The 17,588-nt window shown below is 45.9% G+C and overlaps 1 protein-coding gene across 1 annotated transcript in view; it reads right to left on the minus strand.

Moving 5' to 3' along the window:
* LOC140389101 (uncharacterized) overlaps positions 1-17,588 on the minus strand; it is a 306,705-nt gene that overhangs the window by 216,107 nt on the left and 73,010 nt on the right. The window contains exons 16-19 of the mRNA XM_072473261.1: positions 16,708-16,734; positions 14,366-14,392; positions 12,132-12,167; positions 4,994-5,020 (exon numbers count right to left, since the gene is read on the minus strand). Of these exons, the coding sequence (XP_072329362.1) occupies positions 4,994-5,020; positions 12,132-12,167; positions 14,366-14,392; positions 16,708-16,734 (117 nt within the window). The remainder of the gene's footprint in view (positions 1-4,993; positions 5,021-12,131; positions 12,168-14,365; positions 14,393-16,707; positions 16,735-17,588) is intronic.

Consider the following 17,588-nt stretch of genomic DNA (forward strand, 5'->3'; position numbering starts at 1 on the left):
ATCCATGGTCCCAGGTTCGATTTCGGCTTGGGTCATTGTCTGCGCGGAGTCTGCACGTCCTCCCCGTGTCTGCGTGGGTTTCCTCCGGGTGCTCCGGTTTCCTCCCACAGTCCAAAGATGTGCGGGTTAGGTGAAGTGGCCAATGATAAATTGCCCTTAATGTCCAAATTGCCCTTGATGTTGGGTGGAGGTGTTGAGTTTGGGTAGGGTGCTCTTTCCAAGAGCTGGTGCAGACTCAGGGGGCCGAATGGCCTCCTTCTGCACTGTAGATTCAATGATAATCTATGATTAATCTAGGGCAAAGGTTCGGCACAACATCGTGGGCCGAAGGGCCTGTTCTGTGCTGTATTTTCTATGTTCTATGTTCTATGTATGTTGGTAACATCGAGGGGATAGTTTATCTTTGTCGATCCTGTCTTTCCATGTTAAAATCTGCAATACTTCGATCAGGTCACCCCTTTGCCTTCTAAATTCTAGCGAAAAGAGGTCTAATTTGAATAATCTCTCCTCGTAACAACCCTGCAAGCCATGGATTGATAGTATCAAATTTAAAGAAATTTATTTTAAAGAAAATAATTGCACAAAGACTGCTGGCAGGCCAGGCGATTAGAAGCAATATAAATAACAGCACAACATGATTAAAAGAGTGGCGAGGAGAAAAAAATAACAGTGTGAGAGAAAGACAGCTGGAAAAATACAAAAGATATTACGATTTTTCTGTGGATAATTATTAAAGAAATGAATGAACATAGAGAACGCGTGTCTGGGAAGTAATAATAGAAAATAAGAAGATGGCAAATTAATTTCTCAAATATTTTGCATCGATCTTCATTACAGAAAATACGAGTAACATCCCAGAAATAGCTGCAAATCGGGAACTGGAAGGGAGGGGGGAATTCATCAAAATTATAATCGCGAGGAAATTTGTACTTAGCAAAATGTCAGAACTGCGGACTGATAAGTCCTCTGGTCCTGATGGACTTCATCCTGGGGTATTCGCCTGAGAAAGCAGCTGCCCTCCGAAAGCTGGTGATTCGAAACAAGCCTGCAGGACTTTAACCTGATGCTGTAAGATTTCTTACTGTACCGACCGAAGTCCAATGCCGGCATCTCCAGATCAGGTATTGAAGTAAGTGGTCAGTGAGACAATTGATGCATTTGGTTTCATTATTCAAACGTTCATTGATTTGGGGTAATCCATTATTTGGAAAGTAGCAAACGCATCTCCTTTATTCAAAAAGAGAGGGAGACAGAAGGCAGCAGGCTGCCGGCCATTTCACTCAGAACCTGTCATTGGGAAACTGTGAAAATGCATTACTAAAGGCGTTATGGCAGGGAACTTCGATAAGTTCAATGTCGCCAGGCAAAATCAACTTGTTGTTATGCAAGGGAAATTATATCGAGCCAATTGATTGGAATTCCTCATAGAACTGCTATGCTGTGGACAAAGGTGAACCAATGCATGTGTTACACTTGGGAGTGATTTGTTTAGTTCAAGCAAGCTGATATGCTGATGCATAGAAATGTATGATGTATGTAATTATTTCATTGACTTAATTACTGTGATGCTCAGCTTCACAAAATGGATATCATGAGTTGTGCATTGCGTGTCACAATATATATTGATCCACTGATGTTAGTGGGAACGCTTTGACTTTAGAGGTTGGATGAAAGGCACAGTGTTTGTTCACCCAATCATTAATCTTCCCTCACGGTTTGCATTTCCACTAAAGTAGATGTAAACTAAATTCAGGAGTACTGTATCAGCGATGATTAAGCTGCTAGCTTGCATTTTGCCTTTTCGACAGTAGTAGCTGAATAGTGAAGTTTACATGCATGGCAGGGTAAGCACCAAATAACAACCATGACGTTTCGTCATGTATGTTCACTGCCTACGACAGGAAACTGATTAATTACTGGTACCTCACCTTGTCTTGCTGAATGTTTCAAATGACCACCTTTGTAATACTTATGACTTGGCTTCCGGTGACGGGGATGTGCTGAGTCGTTGCACATCAGGTGGCTCTCCTTCATACCAGAGAAAAATTGGCATTTTTGCCCGAATTTACCCCTCAACATTGGACTTGAACAACCACTCACCATCAACAATAGTCAATAGTACGAACAACATAAATGTCAGGAAGCAACAACTCGAGAGGCCGCAGGCAAACCAGAAATTACAGAAAAGGGCTGGAGCGGCGAGCAAACGGGTCGGCTGACCAATGAGGCCAGAGGTCCCCAGCATTCCCCAAGAAAGGGAAACTGCAGACCCGGCAAACAAGCCCCCCCCCCCCCCCACCACCCCGGGCAAGGCGATTGATTGGTAGATGTTCATAACCTAGGATCTAAACGCAATGAAAGATGACATGAAGTCTGAGGTAAAGGCGACAGTAAAGGTCGTGGTAGTGGAAGCGCTCGTCAATGAAGCCGACATGGCGAGGAAACCGCGTGCCCAGGGGAACACAATCCGAGAGCTGGAAAAGGCATCGACGTATCAAGGTGATCAAATATTCGCCCTGGATGCCGGGATCATGAGACTGGTGGCGTCCCAGCCCAGGGGAGCCTGGAATGAAAGATCGAGGACCAGGACAATCGGGAGAGGAGGCAGAACATTGGGATAGTGGGCCTGCCAGAGCAGATCGAGGCCAGGGACTCAACTGACCAACGTGGCAAAAATACTGGGCAACCTAGTTGGGAGGGTCAGTTTCCCCAAACCGCCAGGGATTGACAAGTCTCACATGTCGCTTTGACTAAAGCCCAAGGCCAGAAATGGCCGACGACAAGAACAGCCAAGCTACACAAATAACAGGGCCGAAAAAGTACGAGGGCATGCAACTGGGAGGAACATAAAATAATAATGCACCAGGACATTAGGGTGGACCTGGCAAAAGGCAGGGTCGAATTTAACCACGCACAGGTGGTCCCGTAAAGAAGCACGGTCAGATTCGGGATGTTATTTGCAGCTAGGTTCTGGGTCAGTTACCAGGGCAAAGCACATAATTTTACTGCCCGACCAAGGTGGTGGACTCTTTCGTCCTAGAATATTTTGGACAGGAAGCAAAAGAGCCAGCGGTGAGGATGACATGGAGATAGGAAAACGAAAAAATGGACAATTTTGCGCGGGACTGCACTGCTTGTTATGAACAGGGACCCAGTTCACAGGAAGGAGGTGGCGAGGGCAGCAGAGCGCAGGAGAGGGTTAGGTGGATACATTAGGGACATTAGCAGAGCGAACGGACGAGGGGCTCAAAACAACCCTGAGAGGGGGGCAACATTCTAATCGGATAGATAGCGCCAGCAAGTATGAGAGAGAGGAGAGCTGCGGCGCATCTTTCATTGGGAAGAGAGCGTCTGGCGAGGGAATGGGCACAGAGATAGCGAGTAGGAAGGCAGGGGTGTAGACAGAAGAGCGGTAGTGCGGGAGGGTCGGGATGGGGTCTGTGTGTGTGTCTGTGTGTGGGAGGGGGTGGGGGTTCAACGTGGGGGGAGGGGGGGAAGGGGGCAGGTGGGGAACAAAAACTAGGGGGGAACTAAACTAAAAGGGGGAAGGGCTCTAGACTGGCTTCAACAAGTCGCTATCAGAAACATTAACAAAATGGCGCCTCAAGCAGCCACTTTGGATGGTCACTGAGCAAAGGGAAAGCCCGGAAACCTCACATGGCAAACATATAGGTGATGGCCATGGTAGGAGGTCCCTGGACAAAGCGAAGCCCCGGGATGCAGGGGTCCGGCCTCATGGTAAGAATGGTGAGCATGGCCATTTTGGATGGTCCACTAACAAAGGGAAACCCTGGAGTGCAGGGGCACATACACAAGGTAAGTATGGTTGATCCTGCACGAAGGGGGGATACAACATCCTCCCTCCCCCCCATTCGAGTTCTTACCTGGAGCGTCAGGGGGCTCAATGGCCCAACACCACCCGCAGCTGCAGGCTGGTTGGCACTCTGATCAGAATTTCTCCACGGGAGTGTGGGGGTAGGGGGAACTGACACAAGGGAGAGCGATATGTATATTGTAATCATCACAGTTACCCTCCTGTATGTATAGTGTATATTCTGTTAAATAAAAATCAATAAAAACATTCTAAAAAACTTGTGACTTGCAAAATAAATACAGAACCAGCTCTGATCTTTGCTGGAAACTCTTGGTACATCGGTAGACCAATAAATCACAGGCGCAAATTTGAACTGCATAGCTGTGCTTGACCAGGTCTGACCTCCCTTCGCAGAGGATGTGACGCCACTCAACTAAAAAAGTAACTGTAAACAATTTTCTTTGTAATGTGCCTCTATGAAATGTTAGGGGCCAGGGTTTAGAGAACCCCAAAATGTATAATGGAGTTCACCTGACCCACAAGTTTGAATAGATTGTGGGCTGGGGAGCACACGGCCCACTGTAAAGGAGTGGTACAGTAGAAAAGGAAACGTATTTTTCAAAGCAAAACAATGTTTATTCTATGAACTCAAGTTAACTTTTTAAAATCATACAGTGAACATCTTAGCAACCATTAATTCAAATACAACCCCAAACAATACAACACTAAGTGATGCGTACGCTGTCCTTTTACCATCCATAAGACGCAAAACACCTTCTCCAGAAGCACATCAGGTTAAAGTCACCACTGTTATTAGTTTTAAATCATCAGGATAGATTTACAGTCTTTAGATTACAGAGATAGATTCATACACCTTCTGGCTGTGACTGCAGCTATCCAGCTCTGAAAACGAAACTAAGACACACCCTGCAGCAAACAACCTAAAACGAAAGATAAAAGCTGACAGTCAGCCCAGCTCCACCCACTCTCTGACATCACTGCAGTAACATACACCAATTTCTTAAAGGTACTCTCACAACAGATACTTATGTACACACCCATTTATAAACACCCATTTCTTAAAGGTACTGTCACATGACAGAAACAACATGATGCAAATATCCTGTTCACAGAATCAGTGTGAAATTGCTAAGGTAGAGACACAAAATCCATATTTACCATCTTCTTTTGCACGCAGAAGTTCAGCTGCAGGAAAATAAACACAAGTTAGCCTACTTAATAGGGAGAAAACATGGAACCTCTCGTTTCACTGACATGCATTCTGCAAGACTGGCCGTGTAACATACCTGACGCCGAATCGCCTCGGAAGCATCTTCCGTTACCCGACCCGGTTGCATTAGTGCAGTCTGGCGTTTTAACTGCAACTTTGAACATCAGAAATAATGTGAGATGTAAGGAAAGATAACCCGCGCATATTTGTGAGTTTCTAATTAATTAGCAACTAACATGGCTTAGCATGAGAAAGTACGTCCAAGGTGTAGTCATTGCTTGTTACGTGCTCGACAGTTATTTAGTTACGGTTATAAGGGAAACATCGAATTCTTAATTGATTGTTGAACCTGAAAAAATGTCTTCTTATTTTAGTCCAAGACGCAGCGGCAAAATAGAGGAAAATGGAAGCTGGAATCATGCATTATTATTCTGGGATTACTGAAGAATTCGACACAAAAACGCTTTGAAGCGTCAACTCAATTCCAAATTGCCGAGCAGAAAATTTCCTTTCACTCAACAATTTCTCCTTTAGCTTGTCTCACCTTTTGCACATAAATAATGTGGCCATTGATAGCCTCTTGCGCCCCAGCTATGCTTGCGTTTTTTGTGACTTATGTAAGATATTCTGTTCCTGCACTGATCAGCACCCTCCAACTAATATTTCCGTTATATCGACGACTGTGTGTCGGTGCCGCGTCATGCTCTCGTCCGAATCTGGAAACTTTGTTGACTTTGCTTCCAATATCCACCCCCCTATCTCTCCTTCACACAGTCCATCTCAGACACTTCATTTCCCTCACCACCCTGTCAGAATTCCGCAGGGAACGGTCTCTCCATTATCCTCAACGCCTCATCCTCTGCCAACTGCACCTTCCCATGAAATCGCAGAAGGTAGAAGAACTTTGTGTCCTTCGTCCTGACGGTTCAAGATCCCAAACTGCGTTCAGGTGAAGCATCATTTCACTTGTAGCTTCTTAAATGCGGAATACTGTGCTCGCTGCTTCCAACATGGTCTCCTCTACATCGGGGAGAGTAAACCGAGACTGGATGACCGCTTTGTGAACACCTTTGCTCAGCCTACAAGCATGACCCTGAACATCCTGACATCTGCCATCTCAACTCACTATCTTGCTCCCGTTCCCACATGTCTGTCCTTGACCTGCTGCAATGTTCCAGTGAAGCCCAACCGGAAATGGAGGAACAACATCGCAGCCTTTGGCTCGACACTTTAAAGCCTTCTGGAGTTCAGTCGAAGGACTCTCTCCTCACTCCTGATCACCCTTTTAAATAATTTGGCCCAATGCCCCCTGACCTACAGGGCCATTTGTCACCAGCTTTTAAGTTTTGCGTTCATGGAGCGCAGACTTCTGTGCTCCTATTAACAAATTCTACTGTGTGACCTTTATGCCCGCATCAGCAAATTTTTACATTGTCTTGAACACGCCCTCTATTTTGTGGCCATGACATATTTATGCAATATCCTAGTCAGAGCGCGAAAAAAGAACCTTCGGCCCATCACGCATGCACCAGCCATGAAGCATCTATCTATTCTAATCACATTTGCAGCACTTCGTCCGTACGCTATGACGTTTCAAGTGCTCAGCCAAATGCTTCTTCAATGTTGTGAGGGTTCCCGCTTCGCACACCCTTTCTGTCGTAAATCTTTGAGTCCCAACCCCTTCGAGGTGAAAATGATTTTGCTCGAATCCCTCCAAATCCCTTGACCTTAACTTAAATTTATGTCGCTGGTTATTGACCCCTTTACATAAGGGGCAGGTTTCTTCCCATCTACCCTATTTATAAACGTCGTATTTTTACATCTCGATCATGTTTTTCCACAGCCTCCCCTGGTTAAAGGAAAGGAACCTCAGCCTAGCCAGCCTCTCTTCTTGGCCGAAACGCGCAGGCCCTGGCACCACCCAGGTGAATTTCCCGACCTCCATTTCTAGTGCAATCAGAACCATCCTAAAATAAGGAGACCAGAACTTCACATAGAATTCTAGCTGTTGCCTAAGGAATGTTTTATATAGTTTCTGTATAACCTCCCAGCTCGTACATTACATGTTTCGGCTAATGAAACACATATCCCATATGCCTTCTTGACGATCTTTTCAACTTATCCGACTGTCTTCAGGGATCTATGGACATACACCGCTAGTTCTCTTTTGTCCTCTGTACTTTCTAGCATCTTGCCATTCACTGTGTATTCCCTTCTCTTGTTAGTCCTCCCAACGTACACCAGCACACACATTTCATGGCTAAGTTCCATTTGTCTCTGTTCTGCCCATCTGATCAGCCAACTATTTCCTCCTCACTATTACCAAACCACCAATTGTAGTGTAATCTGAGAATTTACTGAGCATCCTTCCCACATTCATATATAGATCATTAATGTACACCACAAACACCAAGGAGCCCAGCACCACATCCTCCAGTACACCGCGAGCCACAAGAGTCCACTCAGGAAAACAACCATTGACCATTACCCTCTGCCTCCTGCCACTATGCCAAGTTTGGATTCAATTTGTTAAATAGTCCTGGATCCCACCTTTTTCATCAGTCTCCCATGATGGAAGTTTTCAACAGTCTTACCGAAGTCCATGTAGACTACATCTACTGTACTGCCTTCACCTACACAACGAGTCACTTTCTCAAAGAATTCAATCAAATGTGTTAGACCTGATCTCCCCGATAAAGCTATGCGGATTATCCTTAATTAATTCTTACCTCTTCAAGCAGAGATTCATTCTGTCCCTCAGAATTTTAACCAGTAGATTCCCTACCACTGATGTACGACTCATTGGCCTGTAAGTGCCTGCTACTTCCCTACTCCCTTTCTTGAATAATTTACTACATTAGAACATAGAACACTACAGCGCAGTACAGGCCCTTCGGCCCTCGATGTTGCGCCGACCTGTGAAACCACTCTAAAGCCCATCTACACTATTCCCTTATCGTCCATATGTCTATCCAATGACCATTTGAATGCCCTTAGTGTTGGCGAGTCCACTACTGTTGCAGGCAGGGCATTCCACGCCCTTACTACTCTCTGAGTAATGAACCTACCCCTGACATCTGTCTTATATCTACCTCCCCTCAATTTAAAGCTATGTCCCCTCATGCTAGACATCACCATCCGAGGAAAAGGGCTCTCACTCTCCATCCTATCCAATCCTCTGATCATCTTGTATGCCTCAATTAAGTCACTTCTTAACCTTCTCTCTAACGAAAAGAGCCTCAAGTCCCTCAGCCTTTCCTCATAAGATTTTCCCTCCATACCAGGCAACATTCTGGTAAATCTCCTCTGCACCCTTTCCAATGCTTCCACATCCTTCCTATAATGCGGTGACGGGAATTGCACGCAATACTCCAAATGCGGCCGCACCAGAGTTTTGTACAGCTGCAACATGACCTCATGGCTCCGAAACTCAATCCCTCTACCAATAAAAGCTAACACACCGTACGCCTTCTTAAGAACCCTCTCAACCTGGGTGGCAACTTTCAGGGATCTACGTACATGGACACCGAGATCTCTCTGCTCATCCACACTACCAAGGATCTTACCATTAGCCCAGTACTCTGTCTTCCTGTTATTCCTTCCAAAATGAATCACCTCACACTTTTCTGCATTCAACTCCATTTGCCACCTCTCAGCCCAGCGCTGCAGCTTATCTATGTCCCTCTGCAACTTGTAATATCCTTCCGCACTGTCCACAACTCCACCGACTTTAGTGTCATCTGCAAATGTACTGACCCATCCTTCTACGCCCTCGTTCAGTCATTCATAAAAATGACAAACAGCAGTGGCCCCAAAACAGATCCTTGTGGTACACCACTTGTAACTGGACTCCAGTCTGAACATTTCCCATCAACCACCACCCTTTGTCTTCTTCCAGGTAGCCAATTTCTGATCCAAACTGCTAAATCACCCTGAATGCCATGCCTCCGTATTTTCTGCATTAGCCTACCGTGGGGAACCTTAATAAACGCTTTACTGAAATCCATATACACCACATCAACTGCTTTACCCTCATCCACCTGTTTAGTCACCTTCTCAAAAAACTCAATAAGATTTGTGAGGCACGACCTACCCTTCACAAAACCGTGTTGACTATCTCTAATCAAATTATTCCTTTCCAGATGATTATACATCCTATCTCTTATAAATCTTTCCAAGACTTTGCCCACAACAGAAGTAAGGCTCACTGGTCTATAGTTACAGGGGTGTCTCCACTCCCCTCCTTGAACAAGGGGACAACATTTTCTATCCTCCAGTCTTCTGGCACTATTCCTGTAGACAAAGATGACTTAAAGATCAAAGCCAAAGACTCAGCAATCTCCTCCCTAGCTTCCCAGAGAATCCTAGGATAAATCCCATCCGGCTAAGAGGACTTATCTATTTTCACACTTTCCAGAATTGCTAACTCCTCCTGCTTATGGACCTCAAGCCCTTCTAGTCTGGTAGCCTGAATCTCAGTACTCTCCTCGACAAATTGTCTTTTTCCTTGTGAATACTGACGAAAAATATTAATTTAGCACGTCTCCTATCTCCTCGGACTCCACGTACAAATTCCCACTACTATCCCTGACTGACCCTACTCTTACCCTATTCATTCTTTTATTCCTGACATTAACTATTCTTTTATTCCTGACATTAGCTGCCTTCCGATCATGGGGCACGTCTCCTGTGGTAGAGAAGATTTGAAAATTATTGTCAGAGCCTCTAAAATCTCCTCCCTTGCCTCACATGGGTGCCAAGGATACATTTCACCTGGTCTGGGGATGTACCCAGTTTTGAGCCCGCTAAAATAGCCAGCACCCTTTCCCCTTCAATGATAATCTGCTCAATTTTATCACAACCCCTCTCTGTGCTTTGAAATCCCACATCGTCCTTGTCCACAATGAACACAGAGGCAAAATAGTTATTTAAAACGTCCCCTACGTCTTTTAGCTCCACACACAGATTGCTACTTCCGTCCATAATTGGCCCTACTATTTCCTTGGTAACCTCCGTACCCTTAATACACTTATGAAACACCTTGTGATTTTCTTTTGTTTTGCCTGCCAGTGTTTGTCACCCCCATCTTAGCTCTGCTAATTGCTTCTTCAAGTACCCCCTCCTGCACTTTCTAATCTCGTCCAGGCATCTATCGTTTTAAACCCACTAGATTCACCATGAACCTCCGTTTTATCCATATCTAACTCGTCATATCCCTTGACATCCAGTTTTTTTAGACTTATGGTTCCACCCTTTCCGGAATCATGTTGGCCCTCTAGTTTCTCTATTTTCTTTTTAAATCGCTTCCATTGTTCTAATTTTAATATTCTTGCAAGTATCTGCTCCCAGTCCACTTTTTTCAGATCCTGTCTTTCCACGTTGAAAGGCCTTCCCCCATTCAGAAGCAATACTTCCGATATATATTTTCCATTTCCCATAAATATCTTATATCTTGCTGAGTTATTGTCACTATCACCGAAACACTCGCTCAGTTACACCTCTGCCACCTTCCCGGCTGGATTCTCTAAAATTAGATCCAGTACCTCCACCCTCTCGTGATACTTTCTATGGGTTGGCTCAAAGAGCTCTCTTGATTGCACTTCAAGATTACCGTGCCTCTAAAATGTTCACACTTTGCCCATCCCAATTGATATAAGGAAAGTTTAACCTTCAGAACATCTCTTAATTTTAAGGCCTCTTGCAGAAAAATAAATGCCATCCCGCCTTGCCATATTTTATTGTGCCTCAAACATCTATCTTCGCTCGGCCTCCCAGGCTGACTTGCATTTCATTCTATATTTGGTTGTGCAGCTCCCGCTACTTTATCTCCACTCCGTACCCAACCCCGAGCAAATTAATTTAACCACCACCATCTCTACCCCCTGCGACAGCATGAGCAATGATGCTTGTCCTATCCCGGTTCAGGTGCACCCCATCGGACTTCCAGAGGTCCCATCTTCCCCATAAAGGGACGCAGTGACCCATGAACCTAAAGTCTCTCCCCCTGAGTTATCTCTTCAGGCGCGCATTCATCTCCTTGTTGCCACCTACCGCCGCTCTTCTAATTTGCTCCATATGCTAACAGCGTAAAATCCATCACTTTTGTCTGTGCCTTCAACTCTGAAGAACAGCCGTACGGACTCGAAACGGTTGTTCTCTTTCTCCATCTAGAGATGCTGCCAGACCACCTGCGTTTGACCAGCATTGTCTGATTTTATCAGAAAACAACCGTTTTTGCCGAACGTTTAATAAACTGGAAATTACATTTGAAACACAGCGCTAGGTCGGACATCTATAAAGACAGGTGATGCATATTCAGGGAACTACCTATGGGGTGAACAAACTGAATGACTTCGGAGGCATAGATAATTTCTCTGTACACCCAATCAGAAAGATGAAAAATAAAGGTAAAAACGTAGTCATACACTATTGAAATGAGTTAACGGAAGAGAACATTCTAATGGGGGAACTGGGTGTTGGTTCCTGGAAGCCGGAATTGGTGTACTGCCAAGGTAGAATTATTTCAAACTCTTTCTCAGAAAAGAAAGCATCCGGAACTTTTAATTTGAAATTGGATGACGAGGCTGCTCATGAAACTACGAAGAGATCAGCGTTTTCCCGCGATCCTGGTGCTGCACAGTGGCGCAGTGGTTAGCACTATTGCTTCACAGCGCGAGCCCTTCGAATTCGATTCCCGCCTTGGGTCACTGTGCGGATTCTGCAAGTTCTCTCCGTGTCTGCGTGTGTTTCCTCCGGGTTCTCCGGTTTCCTCCCTCAAGTCCCGGGAGCCGTGCTTGTTCGGTAAAATGGACATTCTGATTTCTACCGCTGTGTACTTGAACAGGTGCCGGAGTGTGGTGACTGGGAGTTTCTCACAGTAACTTCATTGCAGTGTTCGTGTAAGCCCACTTGTGATACTAATAAGGTCATTAGTATAAATTCTACAACATGTTCGCACAGCCTTGATCTTTGTTCAAAACGAATATGTGAAACCATGATGCGGGATTCAACCACAATTAATCGAATAAATGATGTGGTATTTAGTTCTAAAATGAACAGGCTTGTATTCTAAGTAAAATGCCTCACCAGCAGCCTTTAATTGTGCGAGCAGCTTTTCTATTTCTGGTAACAGAAATTGACATGGAGATCAGTTTGTTTTACTACAGGAGCTGAAGACGGTTTTGCATTTCCATTGAAAGTTACAGATACAATAGCCACACACTGGAATTAATTAATTTTGGGCAGGTGCACAAATTGGAGATTGACAAATGCTTGCCACCGCAAAGGAAATCAGGTGCAAATGAAAATGCTGGCAAATGAAAATGCTGGCAAATTTCCTCTTGCCGCTTTTTGCGACAGCCGACTAGAAATTCATACCCAATTATTTCGTCTTCCTCGGTTTAGATTAAAACGCCTTGGTGAGTCGCCGCCAACATGTTAACCAGCCGCTGTTGATTCCACCTGATTTCTTCGAAGTTCCCGAAAATTCCAAGTGCGAGATGGAATTTGAAAAAAAGGAATTAAAAATGTTTCGATCTTTTTAAAGCCGAACTGTTGGTAATAGTACTTGTAATATTGAAACGGACAGCTGCCGTGTTAAGTCGTGTGGTCCGACTATACATTAGGTTTTACCGGGGATTGAAACGGGCGTTGAAACGGGCTGACTTGATAGGTGCTCTTCAGGTTTACTGGAAAAAGTGAAGGTTTGTTCATTTCTCTGAACGTTAATTTTAAGATGATGCGAAGGTGTAATTATTGTCAAAATCCTTCCCTACTTTGAAAACTCATGTTTATCATTTCGGTTTTTCAGATTTTAACAATTATGGGTAAATTCAAAAAATAGCGGAAAATACTGATGTTTTAACTGTTACTTTCTTTTTCTCTGATCTCTCGTTTCCATATTCCATTCCCCTTCGTTCTTACTTTCTGCAAGATTTATCATTGATTTGAGTATTTTGGCTTGCTCGTTCTGACTTGTTGGACTTCGATAACAGTTGAATCTGGTTGAGCCAGGAGACGACGGCACGATATTTCCGATGGTGGAGTTTCTTTTCCCTCCATCCGGAGAGTCGGTTGGGAACACAACCCGCCCATACTGCCTGCCTCGCAGCCATTTAACGCTCGAAAGAGGGCAATTTGACTGTAGACAAGTCATCTGCCCTTCACTCTGGAGGAAGTCCCGCCTTGCAAACAGCACTCCAGCCCCAGCAAAGTCTCTGGACTGGACGGCAAGCTGAAAAGTAAGGCGGTGGTAAGTGGGCGATTAGGGTATTCGAGGATAAGTCGGAACGGGGCGAGGGTGGTCCAGGGGACAGTGGACAAGGGGGGGTGGAGGAGTGTTTTTTTTTGGGGGGGGCGGGGGGGGGGGGGGGGGGGGGGGGTGAAGGGCGCCCGAAGTTATTAGGGGGTTTCCAATGGAGGCGCTCCCCACACTCCTTTCACACCAGAGGCCAACGTCTGAGCACTTTAGACTGCCCGACGCTCGTGACATCCTTCCGCCATCCTCGAGATTGAAACTGGACGGGAAACGGACGATAGGTTGCCAATAATTGACCACTTCGGGGGTTCCATTCGGGAACGTGCGAAGTCTAGAGATTCCTAGCGTGAAATCTGTGCGAGCTCGAGTGGACGGCATCAGGAGGGAAGGCCGTGGCTCTTATTTCACATGCTTCACTCCCTCGCTTAAAAACCAGCCGGCGGGCGAACGTGAACTCTCGTCTAACCTACCTTTAGATGATCCCGCACCCTAATGGCATCCTAATCAGAACGACTTCAACCGCAAATGCGAAGCTGAAGTCCCTGGGATAGTGTTGGTGCCCTGCTCTGAACGTTCTCCGCTGATGAAGAGATCTGCCATATTAAGTGATTAGCGTGCTATTTCATTCCAATGCAATGTATAATTCTAAGTGTGCAGCAGGGTGGAACTTTAGTGCCGAATAAACGCCTCATATAAATAAAGAGGTTGGTATGGGACAACGCTAGATTGTTTCAGCAATAAAAATTACGCTACAAGTAAAGTGATTGGTCACAACATCATGCTTCTTTCAAACTGGAATGTTACCATGTTACAACCTGCATCGCATAATTGCGTATCCTCGTTTAAGTTACATTGTAGCAAACTGAGTTATCACAATGCCACATGAACAAAAACAATTAAGGTAGTAACATTGTAATTGTTAATGTAGTAACATTTGCAACAGATTGGCGCTATCGAAGCATTGTACAGATACATTGTGCAGCGATGTTTAACCTGTAGGTACAAAGGGAATAGATATGCAATATATAAAGGATTATGAGATAATGTATTTTGTCTCAATTACCGGTATCTTTTAAAAGTAGTTGCCTCACTGTAACATAAGTCATCAAGTCAGTGTTAGAATTCTTCAAAAGTTTCAGAATATAAATATATGATTGAATACATGTGCAATATAATTCCAGGCTGTAAATTAATAATAGTGAATAATCTGTACTTTTGGAGAGTAAGTATTTTTGATAAGGCAGTTGCCATTTAGTTTTTGTTTCTATATTATTTATCCTCTCCTACCTCCAGGTCTACCCAATGTGGAGCGTGGTCCGAAATGGCTATGGCCGTATATTCCGTCCCTGTCACCTTCGGAATCAGTGCCCTTCCCAAGACAAAAAAGTCTATCCATGAGTATACTTTGTGAACATGGGAGAAAAATGAAAACTCCTTACTCCTAGGCCTACTAAATCTCCAGGGGTCTACCCCTCCCATCTTCTCCATGAAGTCCTTGAGCACCCTGGCCGCTGCTGGCCTCCTCCCGGTCCTGGACCTCGACCGGTCCAACACTGGATCAAGCACCGTATTGAAGTCTCCCCATTACCAACTTTCCCGCCTCCAGGTCCAGGATACGTCCCAACATACGCCTCAGAAAATTTGCATCATCCCAGTTCGGGGCGTATACGTTCACCAGAACCACCGCCTCCCCTTGCAATCTGCCACTCACCATCACATATCTACCCCCACTATCCGCCACTATGGTCTTTGCCTCAAAAAGTGCCCGTTTCCCCACTAAGATAGCCACCCCCCCTATTCTTCGCATTTAAACCCGAATGAAACACCTGTCCCACCCATCCTTTACGTCGCCTGACCTTGTCTATCAGTTTCAGATGCGTCTCCTGCAACATAACCACATCTGCCTTTAATTTTGTTAGGTGTGCGAGTACCCGTGCGCTTTTAATCGGCCCGTTCAGCCCTCTCATGTCCCACGTGATCAGCCGGGTTGGGGGGCTCTTTACCCCCCCCCTTGTCGATTAGCCATCCTCGTTTTTAACCCAGCTCCTCACCCGGTTCCCACGTACCCGTGTATCCCCCCGACGGTGCCCTCCTGCCTCGACCACCTCATCCCATAACAGCTCCCCCTTCTCCTTAGCATCAGCAACCCAGTTAACCCCCCCCTCCGCTTGATCCCCCTCTAGCATAGTTGCACCCCCCATGTTGCTCCCAGAAGTCAGCAAACTCTGGCTGACCTCGGCTTCCCCCCTTATCCTAGGCTCCCACTGTGCGAAGCCCCCTCCTTCCTGCGTCCCTGTTCCCGCCATAATTACCATAGCGCGGGAACAAAGCCCGCGTTTCCCACTCGGCCCCGCCCCTAATGGCCGGCACCCACAGTTCCTCATGCTCCCCCCCCCCCCCCCCCCGACGTCCGCTCCTTCTGCGCCTTCGGGAAGACCCAGGACTCTTAAATTCTTCCTCCTTGAGTTATTCTCCAGCGCTTCCAACCTCTCCACACACCTTTTATGCTGTGCCTCGTGCGTTTCTGCCTTCACCACCAGGCCCTGTATTTCATCTTCGTTTTCAGCAGTCTTTGCCTTCACGACCCGAAGCTCCAGCTCTTGGGCCCTCTGCTCCTCTTTTAGTCCTTCAATCGCCTGCAATATCGGGGCCAACAGCTCCTTCTTCAGCTCCTTCTTCAGCTCTTCCACACAGCGCCGCAGGAACTCCTGCTGCTCCGGGCCCCATAGCAAACGGCCACCTCCCGACGCCATCTTGCTTTGAGCTTCTCTTCCTTGCCGCTGCTCCAGAGGATCCTCCGCAATCCGGCCGCTATCCTCTCCCTTTTCCATGCGTGTCCAGCAGGATTCCCTTCTGGTTTACCGCACAGTGTTTTTGCCGTTTAAATTGCCGTTGGGGCTCCTATCAAGAGCCCAAAAGTCCGTCCCAACGGCAGCTGCCGAAACGTGCGACTCAGCTGGTCATTGCCGCACCCGGAAATCATACCAATGGATTTACAACTGTCATTAACAAAATGAATTTGCAATTATATTAAGAAACTCCTGAACGACATGTAGCAGACAGCCAGGACATGAAAGGATGACCAATCTGGACATCCTCTCAGGATCTGCACCGTGGTGTTTCCACTCGCGCCGAATGACCTCGTATATTGGGCCACAGCAGGCTCTGTCCCGGGCATTAATGCCAGCACTCCAACTGCTTCAAAATAATCAGCTGGTTTAGTTTGAAAGTCCTCCTTAAACGATAACATTTGCAATAATTAAAATGTTGGAGGCTGACCATACATCTATGTCACAGCATAGTTATCTCTCTGACTAAATTATTTTTCCTCATACCAACCTCACTCAAAGCAAAACCTATATTCCGGCCCATAGGCATATTTTGAAAATCTATTTCATTACGTACTGCTCGCTTGTAGAAGTTTCTTGCATTCTGGAAAATAAACAAAGAGCACTGTAAATATTTAGTAATAAACACTTCAATGGTAGATGGTGAAGCGGTTGAGAATGCAACATATACAAAATGTGTGATTTATCAGACTACTTTAGAAACTTGAGAACTATAAAATAGAAAAACTGCTGGAAATGCTCAGCTGACTGGGCAGTATCAGTGGAGATAAAAATAGAGCTGCGTTTTCAGGCACAATGCCTGAGCAGAAACTTGGCAGGCAATATAATGGTCGACCTGAAGCCTGTATGGGAGATTGGTTGGGGCATATATTGTGTCCTGACAGTGCTAGGTCGGCACCTCGTCGCTATCTCGACTTCCCCCAATGGAGTTGGGACACAAGCTTCAATAACGGCCTTCTTACCGGGATCTCAATGCAGGCCCTTAACTGGCCACTTGACAGCATTTATCAACCGTCACCGCTATTCAACAGAAGACGGCAGCAGGCTTCACTCCATCTGGGATTACTGCCAAGTAAACCGCCTGATTTTGTCGCAACGAGATGGTATACTCTCGCCTTGTCCGGCACTCTATGTCGAACGGACAGACCAGTGTCATAAGTGGGATACAGAGGAAGCTATCCCCTTGGCCTTTAGAACAACGTTTCCGTCCTTCTTGTCGGCCCTCTTTGATTGGACAGGTCGATTCATTCCTACTTACTTTCGTCCGGGGGCTCCAGTCCCCACTTTAGCTGCCTTGATACAGGTAGTGGCCGCCGCTTTCAGTGGCGCTACCGTAATCTGAGAGCTACCGATCTCTACCCTCACGCTGGCAGGACTTCCCCCGCATCAGAAAGCACTGCGGGGGCGAGGCCCTTATGGAGACGGGCACTGGATCTG

Source organism: Scyliorhinus torazame, chromosome 14, assembly GCF_047496885.1.
Source record: "Scyliorhinus torazame isolate Kashiwa2021f chromosome 14, sScyTor2.1, whole genome shotgun sequence".
Taxonomy (NCBI): Eukaryota; Metazoa; Chordata; class Chondrichthyes; order Carcharhiniformes; family Scyliorhinidae; genus Scyliorhinus; species Scyliorhinus torazame.